This window comes from Pagrus major, chromosome 2 (assembly GCF_040436345.1).
Source record: "Pagrus major chromosome 2, Pma_NU_1.0".
Taxonomy (NCBI): domain Eukaryota; kingdom Metazoa; phylum Chordata; class Actinopteri; order Spariformes; family Sparidae; genus Pagrus; species Pagrus major.
In genome coordinates, this window is record NC_133216.1 from 9,920,916 (window position 1) to 9,944,867 (window position 23,952).

The following is a 23,952-nucleotide window of genomic DNA, read 5'->3' on the forward strand; positions in this document are numbered from 1 at the left end:
GTGACTGGACGGGGCCTCACCAGAGCAATCTCACTAGTTCCTCACCTGTAGCGGGGGGTTGGTGGGCCGAGAGACCCGGCAAATCCAGAGAGCTGTCCGACATCACATGTTTCAGGTCTCCGCCCATGTCCGAGAGCTTCATGTCCAGCTGCACTGACAGTGCGTCCTCGGAGTCGTCCTTTCCTACGCTGCTCCCGCCGATGGACGGGAGGTCGAGGGACTTGACTGAGGCTGAGTCCTCTTTGGCCTGTTTGAAAGCGGCCACCTTGTCCACCAGAGTCTTTTCCGAAGCCCCGAGCGCCGTGCAGAACTTCGAGGACTGAAAGTCGGCAAAGTCATCCGTGTCACTCTTGAGAGAAGAGAAGGAGCCGCCGCCACTCTCCTTAGTGTCATCGTAGGCCAGGCCGCCCTCCAGAGACAGCTGTTTGAATACGTCGTACTTGTCTGAGCTCTGCTGAGGCCGCTGCTGAGTGGAGGTCTCCCCTTGGACCCCCACGATGCTCTCCCCTTTAGGCTCCCCACCAGAACTGCCAAACGCCATGAAGTCTGCAAAGTCGTCCTGAGATGCCGCTACAGCTCCTCCTGCTGCTGAAGCCTGAGCAGCTTCAGAGGAGGAGCCGAAAAGGGCAAAGTCACCAAAATCATCTGCACCTCCCCCTGGAGGTTTGGCTCCTCCGGGAAGGAGCACTAAAGAGGGAGGAACGGCCACCGAGGGGAATGTGCTGGGTTTTGTCTCAGTGGGGGCAGGAACAGAGGGAGCTATAGATGAGAAAAGGTCCAGGTCGGCCATGTTGAGAGGATTTTTGGGCTGAGAAAGAGACGCTGCTGGCTGTTGCTGCTGCGGTAGATGCTGTAGAGACTGAGAGTTCGGGAAAGCAGAAGGGAAGGCAGGTTGAAAGATCTTGGCCTGTTCTGAAGGGTCTAGTGGAGAGACGCTGTCGGCGGTTTTAAAGTCTGTGAAGCCATCATCAGCGCTGACAGACTTGAAATCTGCAAATCCTTCCCCTGCAAACCAAAGAGAACAATTTAAGATCATTAAAAGAATATATATCATGGCAGAGACATAATGGGAAACTGACATGAGACGATTAAGCTGCACCGGCGACGATTCTGCGATTTTACAACTCTGCAAGAAAGGAAGTGTGTGGATTAGTTATAGAGCTCTTCGGTGGAGCAAGTTCCAGTCTTCTGATGAACTGTGGGCTTCAAAGAAGAGCACACATCACTGCACAAAAAAGCTACATCATCTAAAGACACACTAACATGCAATGAATTGTTCGAACTGGAACAGGAAATGATAGCAATTCTGAAAGCAATTCTGGCAAAAAATGTCCATCTTAACAAGTTATTATGTCTGCCCGTGTCTGAAAATTCCTTCAACTTTGCAAATTAAAATTTTTCTCAGTGAAGTAATAAAAGCCAACTTGCTGCCAGTGCAACTTCAGCATTTTTGGTTTGGAAGTATATTTGAATTAAGCAGAATAAGGAACTGTTGTCTACAACTATCAGATACAAGTGCAAAGTAATATCTAGATAGCTTTAATGTATCTGTAAATGTTGTCTTTCTTCTGGTATAACAGGAAACAGCATTGAGTGAGATGTAATACTGGTTTGTTTTGCCCCTTTCACTTATAAACTCTGGACAATATCCAGAGAATCAGATCGGGACATTGTCCACATTTGCTTGTTCACACAGCAGCACACAACAGGAGATTGTCCGTATCAGACGTGTTCACATATGTTGGAAATACTTCGTTTGGTCTGGGCGAGGGCTGTAACGATGACTTTTGCATCAACTCAAGACTACATGTATTTGGACGTATCTGTAATATCAGCAGCTACACTCTGTGCCCGAAGATCCCACCGTAGAAAGAAAGCTGCAGCATTTTGGCAGAACTTTGACGACGAACAGCTTAAATGCCATTTTGACATGTCCCCGTGTACGTTTGTGTTACACTGATTAAACCAGCACTGACAAGGAGGATTACACGTCATCACCACGCGCTTGCTGTGAATTCACTCTGGACAATTGTCTGCTCTATTCACATACGTGGCTATTTCCGGGGGAAATGATGCAGACATTTGTGTTCACACATACAGCTTTTTAAATTAATTTTTCATAATCCCATGCTGAATAAGACGATGGGATTTTTCTTTCTGAAGAAAGACAACATTTTAAAACTCAACAGAAGCTACACCGACCAGTTAGGATGGGCATTTTGTGCAATGACAAAACTCCTTATATGCTACAAAAAGAGCAGCAGAAACATTTTTTTGGAACAGAATCTTTTTGTCTCAGATCTTTGAAACACGTCGTTTTTATAAACCACACAGAAAAAAGTCAGAATGCATTCTTGAGTTTCAGCGGTTGTGGTATTATATATGCATTGACTAAAACAGAGAATCTGTTCACACTGCCGGTGCACGGTGAAGAAGATATAACTAATGGGCTCATTAAGGAGATGGAGCCTGACAATGCCAAGGAAAGGTCACCGCAAAGCATGACTTACTGGAGTTGTAAGAGCTGTCCCCATCGGAAACTGTTCTAATGAAACAGGGACGGGAAACACACCGGTATCAACACTGCAGGGCTTGCAAAACAGTGTAAACATGGAACAAAGTAGTGACCTGACAGCTTTATACATGTTATGAAACAATGTTGTAGGACAACACTTAAAAAAACACTACAAACTCCAACCAAAATTACACAAAGATTTGTTCTCTACGGAGGGTGTGACATTGTTTTTGAGGGTATGTCCTGTCTTCTAGTCATGTGCTTGCAGGGACCATCTCAGAGCTTAATATGATCTCTTGTTTGCTGAAGAGTGCAAAAGGATCTGACTCAGGAACGCTTATTAATGTATAAAAAAGATGTTAGTATCTGTGTTTGGAGACAGAAAGGGAATACAATGTGTAAGAGAGGGTTTTTATTAAGTTTCTTACCGACTGGTTTCTTGTCAGCAGGTTGCTCGAGCTGTCTGAACACACTGTATTTGTCCCCTATATCTGGATCGGAACAAATGAAGAAGAAAGGGGAAAGTATGAACAGAAAATTCAATCACATTCAAAAGGCAGCCGGGTGTTGCCTTAGTAAAGTTTGCTATGCAAGAAATTGTACACAAAGTATCGTTCAAGGAGAAGTTAAAAGCGTTTCCATGAAACTGAAGGTGCCCTCATTTAAGCTGCTTTGGAAACTATTTCCTCTGCATTATGATTTAATTTGACTTACAGTTTCAACATTCAGGGATCAATACTGTGTTAACAAGTAATAAAAATGCTGTGTGAGGAGGACAGGAAAAGGAGGTTGCACTACTCCTCTGCTGTGTCATGGTGAAATGCGTGGAAGCCCGAATGAGTGTGGAGACATCTGAGGTGAGGAGTGGGAGGTATGTCATTATCTGTGTTGGTTTAAACATCTGAAGATCTTTTTTCCTTCTCTGACCTACTTTATCTCTTCTTTCTGTGGTTTACCCAGGCTGGAGCATTTAGGAAAGAGAACAATGTTCCTATAGAGGGTACCTGAGGCAGGGGGTGTAGGCTCTGCAGGCTGATCCACAGACAGCTGCTTGAAGGCAGCGTACTTATCGGAGGACGTGACGGAGGCGGAGGAGGAACCAGAGACAGGAGTGAGCATGGCAGGCGTGCTGCAGGGACACAATGGCTATAGTCAGACATCAGGAGTGAGTGAGGTTCAACAGTTGAGTTTAATCCCCATAAGCTGCCTGAGCTGATTGAACATTCGCCCAGGGCTCAAAAAGTTTGGAGAGTGAAAGAGGTTTTTTTTTTGTTAAAAGCTTTTTCATTCTAAATCGTCCTAACCATTATGGTGACTGGCTGATGCAAGCTGAAGGTACTTTCATCAATATCTTTGGGTTATTCATACTGAATGAAAGACGAAATCACACTTGCAGAGAGTGCTACAGAGGTGGATCATATCTGCCGTAAAAAATGTGACGTTTTGTCCAATTATCTTTGCAGTCTGTCAGTGTTTGGCAGTATGCTGTTATGATTTTAAGAAATATCTCCTTGACATATTCAATATCTTTGCTGTTTCTTAAACCAAAGCTCCTCTAATGTGGACGCAGATGACTGGGCTGCTTTAAAGTTATATTGCTGCCAAAAAGCTTCCAGCCCAATAAAAAAACATCTTTATTGCAGCGTTTGCAATTTAGTTTATCAAATTTAAAGTCAGTTTTGTGAACTTTTTTACTTAAATTGCCTCAAACACAGTTGAATTTAAAGGAACATTCTGACATTCTTGGAGATGTGCTGACAGTCTCATCTGTCTGTTAAATATGAGGCTACAGCCGGCAGCTGGTTAGCTTAGCTTAGCAAAAGTCTTGAAGTTACTGGTCCCTGGTCAAGAAAAAGTCTGACACAGAAGCCCTCATAAAACCACAAATTACTGATTTTGTACAAATTAGTAGAGATGATCCAACACCATTAATCCCTTCCATTAACGTTTCTATGGTGCGTACAGCAACAAAGATTTACTTGGTGTGATCTCCTACCCCTAGTGGAAATCTTTAAGGACCTCTCCCACACAGCTAACAGCCTTTTGAATATTTCCTCTTCTCACAAGACAAGAACAACCAGAGTTTAGAAAAGCACATATCCCGAAGCCGTCCACCTCTTTAACACTCTTAATTTAGCACTGTAGGCTACTAACAGATGTTTTTATTATGCACTTGAAGCACTGCCACAGGTTGTTTTTGTTTTGTCTTGTTTCTTTAATGGCTTGAATTTAATTAATGTGTTAATGTATTTTATGTATAATTATCTTTTCTGTGTTTGGATAAGCTCAGCAAGACAAGTTGCAATCAATCATGTTAACATCGCAATAAAGTATTGTATCTAGAATCTTCTGATACCTGAACTTTGGTATCAGATCGGTACTCTTTATTAGCTGATAGTGTGCTAAAAAACATATATAAACATTTTCTCATCAGCTGTCCCTCGCTGTTTATTAATATTGGGTTTTTTAGCAGTAAAAAAATCAGTTAATTGCAAACGTGCACAGGATGTTGGTGGGAAGTAGCACGGTCCCGTTTCAAATAAATTAATCATGTGCGATCAGATCGGTGTACTGGCTGATACTGCTGTCTCACAGAGGCATTTCCAATACTGATACCAGTATCTCAGTATCAGAGCGACCCTACAAATTAGTCAGAGATGTAATGAAGCAGATAATTAGTGAGCTTTAGAGGTTCTGGTAGGCAAATTTTGTTACCTTAGGACAGAGTCAGGCTATCTGTTTCCCTCTTTTTCAGTGTTTGTGTTAAGCTAAGCTAACTGGTTATTGACGGTTGCTTCATATTAAAAATACAAATGTGAAAATGGTATCAATCTTCAAAGGAGCATACTCCCAAAATGTTCGACTATTCCTTTAAACAAATGTTGTCTCAGTATATATGCATAAAGAGCAAATAAAATGATATAATGACCATTTGTCTTTTATTTGAATGCACCTGTGAAATGCAAAAAACAAAGCTTGAAATGTATAAAAATCCCACTTTACATTGCAAAAGTAGCTGATCTGATGACTAGAATCAAACATCGAGGGAAATCATTAAGACCACTTTCCAGCGAATATCAGTTTCTTCAAAGCTCTTTCTCTGCGAGACATCTGACAGTAAGTTATGCCTGCCAACCAACATGGGCTTTTCAGCCTCTCACTGAATCAGACAGCGATCTAAGTCTGCGGGGAATTCTTGTTACATTTCTGAAACAGTCAAATTGTATGTTTTCAGCGGAGAAATAGGAGGGAATTATAAAACGTCTCTGCCACTTAGATGTGAGATACTTTAGTTCTGCTTTCTCTTTGTCTTTCAACGGATAATTGCCTTTCAGCTTCCTCTCTGCGAAAAGGACGGCCTCTCCATATGGGTTTGGAAAGTGATATAAAGAAATGAGCTTATCTACTGTCCACTGAAATGAATTCATTAATAGATGACCCAAACTCATTGTTATTCTGGGGAGGTTATTACGAGCTACTAAGACAGTGTGTCTGACTGTACGGTTTCCAAGATAGACGATGCAAGCGCAAATATTATGCAGATTCACTCGGTTATAAATAACCAACGAGGGCTGAATATTAGACCCTCATCACTGCAAACATTGCCTCACAAAAGCAGAAGTAGTTGAAGTGCAAAAGGACACAGAAATAATGAGGAACACAGAAGATAAAGATTTATGGTGTGGTAAACTCAGCATGAGGGTCAGCCAGTGAATATCTATGAAACTAAAACTTTCAGCTTTTTAAGACATTGCTTATTATTTGGCTAGAATTAAAAGTTGAAAAATAATTAATAGTTTTTGCCTGCTGAGCATCTCCACTGCACTGTACCTGTTTTGGTGCTGGGGTGCGATGGTGGTGGGAAAACTTCCACCTGAATCCCCCTGGAACTCAGTGAAGGCCTGGTCTCCTGCTCCTGCCTTTGGGGCCTCTTGGAAATCCTGGAAGTCATCGTCATCGGCTTTAGTCGCCTGAGTTGAGAACATGTTGGTTAGTATGATGCGAATTATGATCAAGTAAAGGAGAATGCAGAACTGAAGGCATTGTTACCTGTGCAGGAGGGAAACTGGCGATGAAATTAGAGTTTGTGGGTGGTTGAGCCGGTACTGAGGGTGCCATGGCCATGACTGGTGGTGCTTGTGTGGGCATGGCCATGGAGACAGGGGGCGTGGCCATCATGGTCTGCTGGTGCTGGGGCATGACGGAGGCCATGGCCATAGCCAGGGCCGGCAGGTTGGGCACTGGTGGAGAGGGGAACTGACTGAGGATTTCCACATTCATTGCTGGGAGGCCACTCTGAAACAAAGAATACAACTGTTTATATTTAATGTTTTTTTTATTGTTAACAAATCCAGTGAAAAGACAGAAACTATATGGAATGCGTGATATAGCTTAAAGAGAGGCAAAGTCCATCCCCTTCCAGTATCTGCCAATGGGACCTGATGTTGGAGGTTAATGGCGAGAGACAAATATTTTTTTTATCCAGTTTGAATTATGCCACGAATTACACATATGATGTTTGTCAATTTAAAAGATAAAATTGTACATCTATCGCCATGTACAATTGTGCAGATTTTTTTGGAAATAAGGTCCCATGGTTGTAACACTGGAAGGGGAGGGACTGCACCTCTCTATTCCTCTGTGCCGTAGAGCTCAATGTCCAAAAGCAATTAAAAACACATTGAGCTAAAGATTTAATTGAAAGTTTTTTTTTGGGAAAAAATGGCCCCCATTAAAAGCCAGAGAGCCGGTGAGGAAGTGAGCATGAATTGAGAGGGAGAGATAAACACACTGTTTTTGGTCTTTTCATGGGGTTGTTGAGAAAAAAACCTTGAACACCACCAACTTATTCCTGAAGAGGAAGTTTTACTGTTCATTTCGTTCTGTTGCAAGCTGCAAATAAAACACAGTTTTTGATTTCACTCAGTGTGTCAGGACCCTTTGGCTACTCTGAAACTATTTTATTTGATGCCAACATGTATTCACTGAACGGGGGGAAAAAAGGCCAATGTTTGCATATAAATTATTCAATGAAGTCAAGCTCCTTTTGAACAGATGTCACTGGCAGACTCAGACTTTTCCCCTCACAGTTGTTGTGCTTGTGTTTTAAAGCTCTTGAAGATTTACATCACCGAAGGTGTCTTATTATTCCTCGCATGGAAGCGGTGGCATGCGGTGTTTCGTGAGCTGCCTGCAGATTTGCATCCTCCCAGGGGTGGAGGTGACAGGCCCAGGCTAAGGATGATAAGAAACCTCCTGCCAAACTCGGCTGATGGGCACTCAGACGTATATGCGGCTTACAATGCTTCACGAGCCCTGGGCTGATTCACAGTGCTGCATCTTTCTCCCTATTTCTAGCTAAGCCTAATTTCAGCGTGGATTTTGTGGCGAAGCTCTGTGGCAGCCATGGGGGATGATTAGTGAAGTCATTCTAAGTGGATAATTTGTCTTGACTTCAGTGTTTACCTGCGCCACACCAATTAGTGCAAGTACAGTGTAGAGCTCCTCCTTGGTCAGCATGCCAGGTGTTGTGCGGTTGGCTGACGCCCAGATTTGCCCCAGTGCTTCCCTGGGAAGACCTGATGACATTAGTATTGGGTAAAGTTTGGCTGTGTCGATCCCTGCCGGAGTCATGGTGTATTCAAGAACCTTCTTGAACATTTCTAAGGAAAAAATAGAGAAAGGAAAATATTTAACTATGCAAGAAATTGAGAGTTGGACAACTAAATTCGTAATTAAAATGAAAATTTTAATAGAGTGTAGGTCAATTTCTTTTTATAAAACACAGTGTAATGTCACATATAAATATTTGAAATACTATACTGGACAAGGGATGTTAATGATTAATTGATAAAACGTTGTTAAGAATTGAACTAATTAAAAAATTATTAGTAAACAATTACAGACGGATACATCAAAGTATCTTGTTACAAATTACAAACACTTGTTTGAAAAAGTATTTGATTAAAATAAAAGTAACTTGTAATCTAAAAAATACAAAAAACGTTCAATAAAAACTGACATTACATTTTAGTCATTTAGTAGCCTCAATATACTTTTTATTTTTATTTTGCTAGGCTAGTTATTGAATAGCGACAGACGGGAGCGCTGCAATTAAAATTAAGTCATTATTTTGTGTAATTTTGGAAATTATTCAAGTAACTTGATGTTTACTTTATCTGTTCTTCTGACCATCAATGAAAGAAACTTAAAAGCTTAAAATGTGCATCCCTATACGGGACATATCTGTGTATAAATGTTTACCTGGGACGAGGCTGTCATTGTAAACCCAGGCTGGCACCATGGGCTGGATGTGCTCTTGCTGTGGGTACACACCAACACCTGCTGTCACAAGCACACACACACACACACACGCACACACACGCACACGCACACGCACACAGAGTTAGTTGTTATAGCAAAAAGCCTTGTCCAGGCATACGATCTGCCAAGCCCTTTTGGCAGCTGAGCCCTGCTTGTATCGAACTCAACAAAATCATACACCTGATGTCTGGAAGGCTCGGTGCAGATGTAACGCTCCCCTGCACTGAATCACAAGCGTCAGACATCTATAAATCAGTCCGTGAGCCATTTCCAGTTTCAAGGAGAGGGGAGAGAGGAGACTGCCTTGTAAGAATAACATAACTAAAAATCCAATTTAACTGCTGGCGCTGACCTAAATAAGCTTTATTTTTCCTGCAAATATACTAACAAACATTTTGAAAAAAAAAAGGTATGGCTCGCTTTGAGCCCATAACACTGCAGGGCATCTGTTTGTTCAGGCAGCCACATAATCAGTCTTGGGCAGTTAAATGAATCTTATTACAAATCTCCCCGGTCTCTGTGATGAGCCTCTATATTTCCCTCGATGACACGGACGCAGACAAACAAATAACAGCACAAAGGAGTAGCCGAACTGCATGCACAATCAGCCTTGGATTATGTTTGGACCCCAGTGGCACCTGCCAATCCATGCGCATCCCTGTTAAACCAAAGCAGTCAGCATGCGCCAGAGGTCGTTCTCTGAGAGGGTGTTACACAGCGAGGGAACAGACGGCAGCTTATTGAGTCAGCATGTATTACACCAGGACCGCGATATACACAGTCCATTTCCACATTGTGTGCAAAGAGCGCCAACATGAAAAGGACCCTCTAATAAGATTTGGCCTGAAGTGACAGGTATAAAGCAGGCAGAAATAAGAGCAGAGACATGGCTTAGGAGATGTAAAGACACCAGGGAGGGTACCTGACAGACACCGCCACTCAATAATAATCTCAGAGGTGAAGGAAATGTCAGAGGGATTTCATTTAACAGCACAGAGGCGACAATAGTTTGAAGCCCAGTCCAGAATCTGGTATTGTGACCCAAAGAGATAGAAAGGATTAAGCCGTTATAATAGATGAAGAGTGAAAATATTTCCCCGGGACAGACAGAAAACTACCACCTTGATTGTGTGTTAATACCGCAGCAAAGCAAGAGAGAGAAGAAGAAGCTATAAAGTCTAATAAACAGGCACTTCTCTCACCACTGTCACTACTGGTTTGAGGAGACGAGTCAGCAGCTGATGTGGGGACGCTGGGTGCTGACACCGGGGCCTCTGTGGCGAAGACAGAACCCAAGTCCTCAGGGGCCGCAGCCCAGTTCCTGGATTTAGTACTGGATTGAAACTGGGCTGCCACTTTAGATCTAGAACCCATTTTAGCCAAACTCTGCTTGGACTTAAAGCTAACCTGCGCAGTCTTATCAGCAGTGAGGTCACATGAGGAGAATAGCTTCTCTTCCAGGGACGGGCCTAGAGGGGTGAATGAGGAACAGGTTTCTTGATAACACACACTTGCTTTACAGACAGGAACTGAAGTTTCCTATTTCTCAGAAGCTAAACTGACAAATACACTTGTTGCTATACATTCAGGGGGATATTTAATGTGTTTGTAGCCCTTTTTACACACATAACAGTTATTTACTAAAGGCTTAAATGAGAAAACAGCATCAATAAAAATTGTGTGTTTGGTCTCATGTAATATGTATTTAGAGGTGTTCCCGTTCAGAGGTGCAAAATATGGGAGGAGGGAATGGAAATTCACAGCTGCTGCACCTGATTTATCACTGCGGCAGAGGAAATTGCATCTGAAATTTAACATATGAAAAACCTAGGGGTAAAATCTACTGCACTGTTTTATCAGATACTGAGAGAAGAGGAAGAGATTAAAGCCAGGTCCAACTAATGAGTGAGAGACTGACTTTTACTTAATCATAGCAGGTCCAGTACAGTTTGATACAATTGAAGCTGCCAGTAATAATTACTTAATCAGCTCTGCAATTATTTTTTCTTTATCAGTTTACAGAAATAATCATCAGAGGAGTTTAGAAGTTTTACCAGGCTTATCTGGTATGAATACATGCCAGTGTCTTATCTTCAAACACTGTTACGTTAAGTTCTGCAGTAGAGTGGCAACAATTCAATCGATTAGTTGATCGAAAGAAAATTACTCATCAACTATTTTGATAGTTTATTAACTTTTAAAATGGCAACATTGGCCGTGGAGTCTGAAGAGAACGCAGAGTCTTTGGGTTTTGACTTGTTGGCTGGACAAAAGAAGCAATTTAAAGATGTCCCTTTGGGCTCTGGGAAATCCTGATGACCATTTTTCAGAATTTTCGACATTATATAGAAATTGTTCTTTTAACCCGTTTTATTACAGCAACCTCTTGCTGCCTGTTCAAACCTCGAAGAAAGTCTCAGACAGAAAGTCTGAGGATGCTTTTTTTTTGGTCCTAGTTTGACATTTTAAAGATTAAAAGATTCATTTAATTAATCGAAAAAATGATTGTTAGTTGCAGCCCTATTCAGCAGCAGAGAAAAACTTTCTTTGGTGAGCTTTTATCGCTGCACATTAGTTTAAAAACAGCCATGTATGAAAATCAGATGAACTGCGGGAGGACTCATTAACATCCATCTGTAGTAAATACCACTAAAAAGAAAAAAAGCTGTGATTTAAAATTTTATCCCCTAAATATCCCCCTAAGTGTGTTTATATTTGGTTTACTGTCACACAGTTTGTATTTTTTTATTTTTGCATCGTACATTCCTGCCTACACATAATTTATTTATCCTGTATCACCACTGCGTAGATTTTGTCAGGGCCAATTAACCATGTCTAATTTCTGCTATTTTTGAATCTACAGTATCTGAACAAGATAAATTTAAGCTAAAAAAATGTATTCCTGTGGTCTTTCTTCTCTTTTATCCGAGGCAAGCGATCCCAAGGCCATCTAATCTGCTTATTCCAGATGCTAAACAACTAGGTCAAAAATGTCTCAGAGGATTGGGGGATGACACTCGATGGAGGGCGAGCTGTTGCATTTCTCTGGACAGCAGGTGATCTCTCTGTCCTGTCATTCATAGTCTAGAGGCCAAGAGCTGTCACAGAGCAGCTGCTCATCCCAGAGATTAGACGGCAGATGACACGTGAGAGTGACAGTCTTCTATTAGTGCACAGACCATAAACCAATTCAGCATTAGTGGCTGATTCAGCCACTAAATGGTTAAATCAGTAGATTTAACCATTTAGTGGCAGTAAACAGTCTTAAATTGGATTTCTTATTTATTTTGCATCCTTGTTTGTCTGGTAGCTTTAAAGGTGTAGGTAATGAGGCCATCTGCTGTGCTGACTGCATGCTTTAACACTGCAACACAGGCCAAAAACAACCCAAAATCCAGACGTACCAGTAAAAATATTCAGCATCAGCAATAAAAAAAACAGCACCACAAGTAAAAAAAAAATCCTCCAGATTCATTCAAAGTTTAAATGGGTGAGTATAAATTATGAGGACGGGAGGGGAGGTGTCAACAAAGCAGAAGAAGAGTTACCTTGAAATGTAGATTGGGAGCTGGTGTTGACAGCAGAGTGTTGGGTGACAGTGGGGATGGACACAGAGGCAGGGAGGGACTGAGGGAGGGAGGAGGAAGAGGAGGACAGGCCTGCCCTCAGGGGAGGGGGTGAAGGCTGGACTTGGGCCTGAGAGGAGAGGTGGAGGCTGGAGGAAGGGAAAGCGTTTACAGGACCCTGAACAAAGTCACTAAAGTCATCATCGTCCTCAGTGAAACCTGTGTTGGGGGCAGAGGACGAAGGCTGGACGTGGGTGTGAGAGGAGAGGCCAAAGGTGGAGGAAGTGGACGAGGGTGGAGGGAAGGAGGCGGGGGCGTCTAAAGGCCCCTGAAAGTCACTAAACTCGTCATTGTCCTCGGACAAAGCCGGGGGGAGGGAGTGAGTGGTGACAGACGGGTGTGATGGCGATGAGTCTGCAAAAATGAAGAAATAATGATGATGGCACAACACGTGACACACACACTACAATGGAGAATGAATCAAGCGTCTCACATTGCAAGAGTGAGATAAGACTATTTTGTGCACGACCAGAAATTGTAGAGCTGCTAATTAAACCAAAATCTCTTGACATACAGTGATCAATTAATATTTTGATTAAATAAAATGTATTTAACTGAACTAATGAAAATAAACTTTTAAAATTTAAACGAACAACACCAGAATGTTGACCTGTGGGTCAGGACTAGAGCTGCAAGGATTATTTGATTAGTTGATCAAAAGAAAATATTTTGATAATCGATCAATCCGTTCAGCTTCTTAAATGTAAAGATTTACAGCTTTTCTTTGTTATTTGTGATAGTAAATTAAAATCTTTTGGTTTTGGACTGGTGGTTGGGCAAAATAAGCCATTTGAAGGTGTCATGTTGGGCTCTGGGAAATACTGAGGAGCACTTGAGCATTTTTTATACTTTATAGACTAACCAATTATTCATAAAAATAATCAGAAGATTAATCAGTAACGAAAATAATCATTTGTTGCAGCACTAGTCGGGACCCCTTCAATGGATCACAATATCAATCTGAGGGGTCCTGAGATGATTAACACGATAAAAAAGAATAAAAAACACTGTTCTGCGACATGAAGCTTTTTTTTCTGGGGAAATACTAGACAGTTCTTGCTTGTCTAGTTGCTAATAATCATTCAAATTAAACCAGATTTGACAGGTTTAAAGGTAAAAATCAATCTTCATGACTCATAGATGTATAAAAGTTATGACAAGGAGCTGCTAACAAGACACTGCTTCATCTTAAGGTCTGACAGAACAAAAAGTCCGGGATGTTTTGTGGTAAAGCGTTACTTCAAGTTGTTTTTACTTATAAAAACTTACTTATATTTACTTATAAGTGATTAAGTGATAATGACAATACTGACAGGTGACCAGACGAAGCAACAGATGTGAAAAACAATGTAATAAAAGAAATGTGATTAAGATTGTGTGTTGCATGTTATGTACTCAGAAAGATAATCCCAATTTTGGCTCATTTTGCTGCCAGCTGGGCCGTCGTCACGCTGACCTGCCTCTGATCCTCCTATTATTCTCAGCAAGGAGCTACACAAAGCTGATCTGCTGATGGAGAGGCACGACAGTAAAAACCCAGGGGTTACATCTAAAGGCGTTGAGGTGAAGGTACCTGGCTTCTTGGTCTGTGATGATGGAGTGGGGTGCATCTTTGCGTCTCTGCTGAAGCCATCCAGGTTGCCTTTGATTGCCTCCAAGGCATCATCGCGGCTCTTTTCTCCTGTCTGAGTACAGAACAATAGAGTATTAAGAGCCCAGAGGGTAACACAGATGAGAGTTGAACATGCCAGAAAAATGATAAAATGAATAGGACGGGTAGAGAAACTCACCTTGGGTTTGACACTGCTGAGCAGCCTCAGCTTTTGTTTCTGCTCCTCAAACTGTCTTCTTTTCCTGTCCTCCTCCAGCATCTTCTGCTGCTGCTCCAGACGTTTTCTAAAAGGGCAGGACGAGTACAGACATTATATGTAGAGCTGAGTAAATAATATTCTTCAACAGGTTAGGAACGGGGCAAGACAGGGGCACACACAATTTTCTGTATACAGAAATCCAGACGTGAAAAGATCAAAACTGAAGAACTGAAGGGTTTTGAGGGCAGACTGCGCATCGGGAAAATGCAGGGGGAAAACTGTATGCAGTTTCATCATTACATAAATAAATGGAGTAGCAAAATTGTAAAAAGGAGGCTCTTCAAAAACAGTGGGTTCTTCTGGCTCCCGTCAATAAAATAATCATAACTCTGGTCTGTTTTATAACTACAATGACAATGTAGTTTTACTTTGGTCACTGGTTTGTGTGCTTTTGTTGTAAACTTTTTCCTTTATGTAAATATTTAAAATTATAAATAAATGTTTGTATAAATAATACAGTAAACAAATAACACAGTAGAAAATAATAACAGCATGCATCACTTGGCTTAGCTGAACCCAAAACGGAAAAAATGTAATATCTCTGTACTTTATGAAAGCAAGTCTTCTTCTTCTCCTTTGTTTTTGTTCGGCCAACACTCTGCCAGTTGTGCCAACAAGTCTCTTTATTTGTTTAATTTTCCTCACTACAAAATAATGTACCATAAAGTGTCATTTTTGAGGGTGAGAACAAAAACACTTGTACCACTTTTACACCAAAATTAGTGCAAAAAGTAGGCTTTTGACTTTTTTACATTGCCGTTAGATGAGTTTGCCAGTTTTTTTGTGTTTGTTTTAAAAATCTACCGTAGACTTACTCAGCTGGTTAAAATGTACAAATGCGGTAGTGAGCATTCAAGCTTACACACAGACTCCACTCAAACAAACACAAAGATGAACCGTGATGTCTTACTGGTGCTCCTCTGCCATTTGTTTCTGCATGTCAGCAGTGTACTGGGGTCCAGCTGGTCTCATACCCATAAACTGTGGCTGACCCAAGAACTGCATCCCAGGGGTCTGCATCCCGATAGCCATGCCACCCTGTCAGACACAAAAAAACACACAAACAGCAGCTTAGAAACCTTATTAGGATTCTTACTGTCACACTCCTTTTCACTTGATATTAAATGCTCACACCAGGGGACAGCAATGCAATTCAGAAAGATGTTAATGGACTTAAAAATCACCAGGCTGCGATAAATTCCTGTTAATGTGCTGATGTTTAAAACAGTCTGCGAGAAGATTGATTCGAAAGCTAATATAGTTAAGAGGTCCCAGGCTTCCACTTGAATGAAATCTGTTAAATCAATACAGAACTGCTTCAGTATCATGTATTCATTAATGGAAGCCCACACAAATACTACAAATGAGGAAAAAGGACAGAAAAAGGACAATTTCACCTAAAAAAACAAACAAACTGATAAACAAAGAATCACGAGGATAAATAAATACAGCACACCCACTGCAGATACACAATCTCACCTGCATTGGCATGGCTCCTGGGGGCATCTGTCCCCCAAAGTTCATTCCCATCATGCCCTGCATGTTCGGCTGCATGACAGGAACCATGGGGAAGCCCTGCTGTTGCTGCTGCTGCTGTTGCTGCATGGGTACCATGCCTGCAGAAACACACACACACACACACACTGTTATGATGTACTGTAGACATGAGAAAGAATAGAGCATTCAATTACTGTTTGAAGCATGAAAAGTAACCCCAATTTAAAGTACACTGAAGAAAACTTAATACAAGTCTGGAGTCTGAAAAAAGCCTCCAGAGTCTGGACATAATTCACTATTGCAAATCAATTTCTTGGACAGCTGGAAAAAGACAGGGGCTCAGCAACAACCAAATCTGTTTTTCTGGTGACTACTGTGACAGCTTGCAGCAAAACAAGAGCAGTGAGGGGAGAAAAAATGGAAAAGTGTCTGTTTGTTTTCACAGATGCTGTGTGAGCTGACAGCCAGAGCTGAGCAGCCAGCTCCTCCTGCAGCCTCCAGATGATTCACCGTGTTAGGGCTCAACAGGGCTGAATAAGTGGCTTGTTTAGGAGGCTGCACACAATCTACTTTGTCTAAAATGACACGGCTAATGGGAGCATGTAATGACCCCTGAGAGACGCTTATCCCGATGGTCTGCGGATGGTTTATCAGGAGTGTTACTGCAAAGTCAACAGCCTAAATATGACAAACACACACAGCTAAATGATAGTATATCTGAGGCTTGAAATGCACCATTCTGGGCATGGTTAACAAAAGCTATGAGCTCCAGTGTGCCAGATCCTTGCTGCTATTTACTTCTACCTAATGACTTAAAGTGATCTTAAATGGCAAGCCAATTGTTAACAGGAAACACTAATGAGAAGCAAAATAGAAACAATCTGGCTGGAGTTTTATAGACATCTATTCTTAATCTTTAATGAGAGAACCCAGTACGACAACAGCTGAACACGTTCTGCATTTGTGCCTGATCAGTGAAAGTAGCTGCATCTAAATTTATCAAAAGTTAACTATTCACTCGTTTGGAAACCACTTTTTCATTATCTTGTTGCATTAAGTCAATCACATTTAAACATGTTGCAACATCAAGAAATGTTCATGACACGTTTCACAAGGATTACATCTCTAAGTTTAAAAAAGCAAAATCCTCAGTACCTGATCAAATTAAATGATTACATCATCGACATAGCATATATATCTTACGTTACAGTATCTTATTTTATGGACTGCTGATGTTTGTACAGTCTCTTAATCATTTTTTCAGACCTTGATGTTGCCCGTCGCTGTTACATGTGTTAGTTTACATAAGAATGTCTTTTAGCCAACATGATGCCAAATTAACTAGCTTGAGTGTTTTTCCATGTTATATTTATTGTTTTGGTTACATGGTTATATTTTATTTGTGTTGTATTTATTTAGGACATTTTAGTATTTTTTCAATTCAAAAGTTTGTTGTTCTTTGTAGGGTGTATCTAAATTATTATGCAATTTTATTACTATTAAATCAGTGGCATATAATGGTCTTAATATGACAATAATTGTGTTTATCACGATTACTTCTGGGAAGAACCAAAAGTAGATATCATAACAAACCTAATTCTGATAATGAAACTGGTTAAATATATTTCAAGTAAAGAGTTTGGAGGAATAGACTGATAATGTTGATTGTTGACTGACTCACCTTGTGGCGGTCCTAGACCCCCTCCAACAGGATACATAAAACTAAAGAGAAAGAAAAAGAAGAAATGAAGGTTATGACATTCACACAAAGGCTACAGTAAAGAAACATAAAGATAATAGCCTAATACTTTAGCTTAGCAGCTGTAACTTCATTATGTGAACACGTCCTGGAAGATTTCAATGTCCTGACCAAATGGTAGAAATTCAGGTTGAAAATGATCTTAGTTTATTGTGCTTAAAAACAATTTACAGAGACAACATCACCGACACAAAGCATCAGGATTTGACAACCTGGGAATGAGACTCAACAAACTATCTTATACAGGAAATTTGGATCGGACTTCCACGATCACTGCATCCACACTCAACACACATTAAAGAAAAGTGTAAAACAGCTACAGGGAAGATCTAAGACCATAATAATCAAACATCCAGTACAATCAGTTCAAGAACCCTTTGTAATGTGAGAGCTATGACTGCATTTAGTAAACAAAAGCCTTATTTGTTATTCATAGCTGTTGACCCAGTTGAGAACAACTTGTTCCGTTCTTGATGTGTCTTTTTCATCACAGACTGCTTTGAATTCATGCTGTATTTTATTGTGCAATTGACGTCATTCCCCAAACACCAGGTAAATAAAAGCTGCTTTCACGATAAGCACTAAATCTGGCAGGTAAAAGGAAACATTGATTCTCAGTTTGCTGTCAGCAGCAGGTACAGAACAAGCCTCGCAATGAGCCTTTTGTTCTGCAAACTTAAAGTAGTTTCAGCTAATCCACAAAGACTAGATTCAAGGTGACTTTTCTGATCATTTACGCCTCAAAGAAGCACACTTAGTGCAGTTTAATTTCCACAGGCGACTTGGACTCACTGTCACTGGGTCTGTCTGTGCTGAGAAACAGGCCTTTAAGAAATAATCAGAGGAAGCCACCACGAGTCGGCCAAGTCTCTCATCACCAGAGCCAACCCAAACAAGCCTTCAGCTATTTGTCGAATAACTTATTACATCTCAGTTTTTCAGGCTGGAACTGATGATGCAGAAACAAACAGAAGAAAGAGCCAGCCGGGTCTCTGCTTCCCCAACTGACTCAGAGCTAAATTTGAGCTTCTAACGAATCCAGTGGGTGAGTGACATTATCATACCGATAACTTCAGTACCAACACAACTGTGCTAACTAAAGGGAGGCAGGGAACTCATTGTAACACAGTTTAAAGCGTTTACCAATGCAATTATCAACTCCCGATGGCAAACATGGAATAATTTTGACTTGAGTTTGACTCCTAAATGCAAATTAACTTTTGGCAGCTTTGATAATTCATCATTATAAAGAGGATGTGTATTTTTGTACAGTGTGAGTTTTAGAAACTGTACACCAGGGCTCAATAATTTAAGATTAACAATGGATCAAATGACTGTGTAATGAGGAAGGAGGCTGTCGAAGTGAATTATTACCAGACTCTGCAGAGTTTCATGGTGTCTTTCAAAGTGTTGTTTTGTTTTCTGGCCAAAAACTTAACTGTTCTGGTTCAGTCTCAACTCCCTCGCCAGTTTTCAGCAGCAACCGGCAGCTATTTTTTTGTGAAGAATCTCTAAAAACACATACAGCAACTAGCTGGTGAGGCTAAAGAGACAGGTATTCCTCTCAGGAGAAAGTGAGGAGAGCAAGCAGAGGTGGGAACCACCCTCGTCAAAACTCAAGAAGTAGCCGAGTTCAAAACCTAAACACCATGCACACGTTTACATCCAGGCTTGTAGTCTGATGATCATTTTCATTGTTGATAATTTTCTCGATTAATCAATTTGTTTTTTAATATATAAAATGTCAGAAAATGGTGAAAAAAGCCAACCACTGTTTCCCACAACCCAAGGTGACGTCCTAAAATGTCTTGTTTTGACCACAATCCAAACATATTCAGTTTACTGTCAGAGAGGAGCAAAGAAACCAGAAAACATTCACATTTAAGAAACTGGAATCAGAGTTTGTACTTTTGTTTTTTACATGAACTGATCAATTATCAAAATAGCTGATGATTCATTTAACAGTCAATTAATTGATTAATCGTTGCAGCTCTTGTGGTCTCATTAAATTGTTAGAAGTGATCAAAATGTCAAGAATTTGGTTTAAATTTCCAGTTATCGACTCTTCTGCATCGAGACATAATCTTTTTAAGAGAGAATCACAATGCATTCAAGAATCTATTTTTTCCCGCCATCATCAAGAGCAAAACTGAGCTAAAAGTAGAATAAATATTGGACTGAGATACAACCAGTTGTCATATTCACGAATCTAAATCAATGCTAATGTTGCTCCGTGTCTGATAGGTGTGTAACAAAGCGACAGTTTTCTGTAGAGTGATAATAAGTCAGTGTTGTGTTTACAGCTTGTTTCTGATGCCCCCAACTGGAAAAAAAACAGGTTTAATTGCCTTAATAGCAGGTGTAATAACAGAAAGAAAGGTGGGCAACATTTTCAAAGAGAGTGCGGTGACGCCCTCACAAAATAAAGCTTTGATCACCAGAGCGACTGTACTCTGTTCTGTGGTTGTTTGTCCTTTTACTGATCCTGCCCTGGATCTGCTGATAAAAACTATCATCCTTCTGATGTCAATGTATGTGTCCTGTTGTCAATAAAGCTTTCTGATATCATATAAGATGATTTGAAAGACTTTGCAGTGTCATCTCTAATGTTTAAATTCAGTTATTTTGTTTTGCTAAGTCATAATTTAAAAACATTTAACCTTTAAGAAAATAAGCTGTCCTTCACAGAGTACTGATGTAATACGACTGGCTGTTATCTTCAGTGATGATGCTTGACTTGGAGGGACTCTCACATCTGCTCCCTGTAAGATTTGCAGCTTAAAAAGCTTTTATAGGAGCACCACAGCAGTGCTGCCCACCATCCTGCAGCAAATAACAGGTCATGGCTGGGCAGATTAATATAGAGGGAGATAAGCAGTAATAGCAGCTGTGGACCAGGGCAGACCAGTGCCTTGTAAAAGGCCTGTAATCATCCAACAGCTATCATCAAACTGTTTTGAACGCTGTGAGGCAGACGGCAGGGTGAGGAGTTTCAGTCAATGTCATCATCACTGAGGAGCTAAAACTAAAAATGTTTTAGATAGTCCACAAGCTGCTCTTATAGTGAATATACAGGAGACATACAATCACAAGAAATACAGGTTACATATAAAGTTATTGACAGTCACTGAATCTGTTTTCTGCAGTAGCATCAAATAATACAACTCAATCAGCTGATTAACTGAATTGAACCATATTTAATTTCATGCTTGACTATCAAAAATTGTGATCATCTATTCATCTTTAAGTCATCAATCAAGAAAGATATGCAAAGATTCACTGGTTTTAGCTGCTCAAATTAAATGTTTTGCTGTTTTTCTCTGTTTATTATCATTGTAAATTGAATATCTTGTATAAAGAAATATAAGGAAGTCACGAAGAGTTGTGAGAAATTTTGATGTGTATTGTTCACTTTTTTCTGACATTTAATATGTTGCTTGATTGATCAGCCAATCATAACAAAGTTAATGAACAACTATTGACTATTTGATAACTGATTAATCCTTTATATTAATAAATAGTATGCATGGTCCAGTTTTGCAAAATTAAACGAATTGCTGTATTTCTGTCATTTATATTGGTAAATAAAATGTCTTTGGGAAAATGGGACGTTTTAGTGTGTGTTCGACTGAATTGAGAAAATAACCTGCAAAATAATTGACCACAAAGATTAATCTAAAGATAATTGATAATTAGAATAGTTGTTTGTGGTCCCAACCACCATAAATTATCTGCTTGGATTCATGTTTATCACTTTTCTTTTTGCCAGAATCAATCCAGGGACCAGGTCAAGTTAAGTGACCCTCTTAGTCCACCATGGGCACGAGATCTAAAGGCCCCTTTCCTGCTACTGTACACTAAAATGGCAAAGACAAACTGCCCTACCTTGAAACTAGAGCTGCAACCATTACTAGATTAACCAATCAGTCAGTCAAAAGAACAATTAATTGCCAACTACTTTAATAATCGATTAATCTTTTCAGTAATTTTTCAAGTGAAAATTCCAGCTTCTTAAATGAGAAGATTTGCCTTTTTCTTTGTCTTTTATGAAAGTAAATGAAAAGTCTTTGGGTTTTGGACTGTTGGTTAAACAAAAGAAGCAACTTAAACACGCCACTCGTGTCAGTGATCAGCATTTTCCACATTTTTCTGACATTTTATACACTAAACGATTAATCGTGAAAACAATTAGCAAACTGATCAATAATGAAGATAACTGATTGCTGCAGTCCCACTACAAACATTGTGACCTGACATAAACTCAATTCTGGCTGCCATACAGTAAATTACATTAAATGCATTACTCACGTCCTCCAAACCAGTGAGGGAGAAATTATATTTCCAGCTGGAAATACCAACAGTTACAAAACACACCACCCTGCATCCATACACTTTTGACAGACAGGCAATAGGACATCATCTGACACTCATGAAGTCAAATGTCTGACATATGGTGTGATCACATGGCTCGCTGGAGACAGAGAAATTTGCATGGAGCCATTGTACGCTAAAAGGATTGATGTTATGCATCTCTGTCACCGTATCCACGGGGGATATACAGCCACTGCATCTTTGACTAAACAGCTTTGCATCATTATAAACTGTATTCAACACTTACAAAAGCTGTTTCAACTGTCAGGTAGTTTTTTAAGCTGCACTACTGCTCCACCTCCTGGATTTCCACTCTGGCACTCCTGACACATTTTACTTTATTATTGCTGTATAATCATGTCTGGCAGCCTAACACACACTGCACTAACACCATCCAAAACGTAGTTCCCTCCATGGAAACAACTGGCATGGTGAAAGTATGGTACAATCAAGTGGACATAACACAAGTAAACAAAACTAAGACATGACAGCACACGTCAATAACTGTCTTTCAGATGTCAGCAGAATGATGAGCGAATAAAAGAGACCTACAATTATCTCCAGGTCGTCACGTTACATCTGCTTTTTCCTACTGCTGCTGCCCACACTCATCTAGAGTCTTGAGGGCTTTGGTTTCACCTGTCAGATCAGTATCACCTGGCTAGTCGAGATGCTTGTACCCAGATCATATTCATTATTCAAGCTGCTCGAGTTCAGTTAATGAAAGAATCATGAGTCCGGCCTTTTCATCTCCTCTGTAGACCACCATCACACTGCTCTAATAAGATAGCTGAACTGTTTACTGGGTAGAGATGTGGAGTATGCATGTGTGACAGGGTTTACTGTGTGATTCAGTGTATGATTGTGAGTTTAAAATAAAAGCAGAGCAGTCTGACACCTGAGGAGGAGTTAAAAGAGAGCAAGCCCTTCTGCAGCTGTTGCATTAGAGGAGAAAAACTTGACTAATCTGGCACCTTTTGTAAGATTTTCTGTTTTGATCTGCTTCATTTTCTTAAATACTCAGCACTGCATCAACATGACATTAAATACCCCCATGGCGGATAATATATTAGCCAGAAAGCCAACGCTGATGAGGCCAAATATCAACAATATCAACCCTCCAAAGGCCTGTCTGCACAGATGCTAGCTGTTTTCTAACAATGCTAAAACAGAGCCATTTCTTCTCAATAAATATTAGATTTTTCTGACTGTATCCATGAGCTGTAGACACAATAACGACTAAAGACGACATGACACGTGAAATTTGCTCGTACACGTACACTGTTCGCATTATTTTGGTCCACTCTGAGCACGAAGAGGCAGCACAAACAGCTAGCTAGCTACCATTAGCTTCCCCAGTAACCTAGCGTTAGCTGTGACACCTGACAACCAGCCATCTCATCTCATCAGCCTGCCTCGACAACAAAACCAGCCTTCACCGCCGTCTCTGAGCTCCTCCTGTGGGATTAATGTGCTCCCAACCGGCGCTCAGAGGCGGATATGTCTCAAAATGTTCACAGCCTAGCGACAGAGTTGGTTTTAAAAGGCTATAATACCTGCTGCCTCCCCCAGATCCTGGCCGCAGCGCCATCTTGATAACAGCAGTCACTAGTAGGAAGATGACGTCAGCAAGTGACGGAGGATTAGCCGTGGGCTGTTTGGCCCTGAGGCTTGTCTGTCAGGCTCAGCCCACAACCTGCTCCTGCCAAGTACTCTACTCAAGTACACATCTGAGGTACTTTTACTTTATTTGAATATGTCCATTTTATGCTACTTTATTCTTCTACTCCACTATATTTCAGAGGCAGGTAATGCTACTTTTTTACTCCACTATCTTTAGTTACTTGTAACTTTTCAGATTACAATAATCCAAACCCTTTAAAATCATTTGTTGATTTTGAATCAACATATTTTAGAGATCAAACTACCCAACAGTATATAAATAAGATCAATCCTCATAATCTACAGCAGTAAAATGCAACATATACA

The 23,952-nt window shown here is 40.5% G+C and overlaps 1 protein-coding gene across 7 annotated transcripts in view; it reads right to left on the reverse strand.

Moving 5' to 3' along the window:
* synrg (synergin, gamma) overlaps positions 1–23,592 on the reverse strand; it is a 40,855-nt gene extending 17,263 nt beyond the window's left edge. For 3 of the 7 annotated variants that reach the window (XM_073482245.1, XM_073482228.1, XM_073482211.1), the window contains exons 1-15: positions 23,520–23,592; positions 17,515–17,555; positions 15,816–15,952; positions 15,247–15,374; positions 14,256–14,361; positions 14,039–14,150; positions 12,388–12,819; positions 10,042–10,308; positions 8,780–8,860; positions 7,982–8,178; positions 6,566–6,811; positions 6,347–6,486; positions 3,520–3,644; positions 2,944–3,006; positions 46–1,005 (exon numbers count right to left, since the gene is read on the reverse strand). In XM_073482245.1, the coding sequence (XP_073338346.1) occupies positions 46–1,005; positions 2,944–3,006; positions 3,520–3,644; positions 6,347–6,486; positions 6,566–6,811; positions 7,982–8,178; positions 8,780–8,860; positions 10,042–10,308; positions 12,388–12,819; positions 14,039–14,150; positions 14,256–14,361; positions 15,247–15,374; positions 15,816–15,952; positions 17,515–17,555; positions 23,520–23,554 (3,070 nt within the window). In that variant the 5' untranslated portion in view covers positions 23,555–23,592. The remainder of the gene's footprint in view (positions 1–45; positions 1,006–2,943; positions 3,007–3,519; positions 3,645–6,346; positions 6,487–6,565; positions 6,812–7,981; positions 8,179–8,779; positions 8,861–10,041; positions 10,309–12,387; positions 12,820–14,038; positions 14,151–14,255; positions 14,362–15,246; positions 15,375–15,815; positions 15,953–17,514; positions 17,556–23,519) is intronic. The other 4 variants (XM_073482238.1, XM_073482220.1, XM_073482261.1 and 1 more) reach the window with 3 other exon arrangements.
* Between the last annotated feature and the right edge of the window lie 360 nt (positions 23,593–23,952).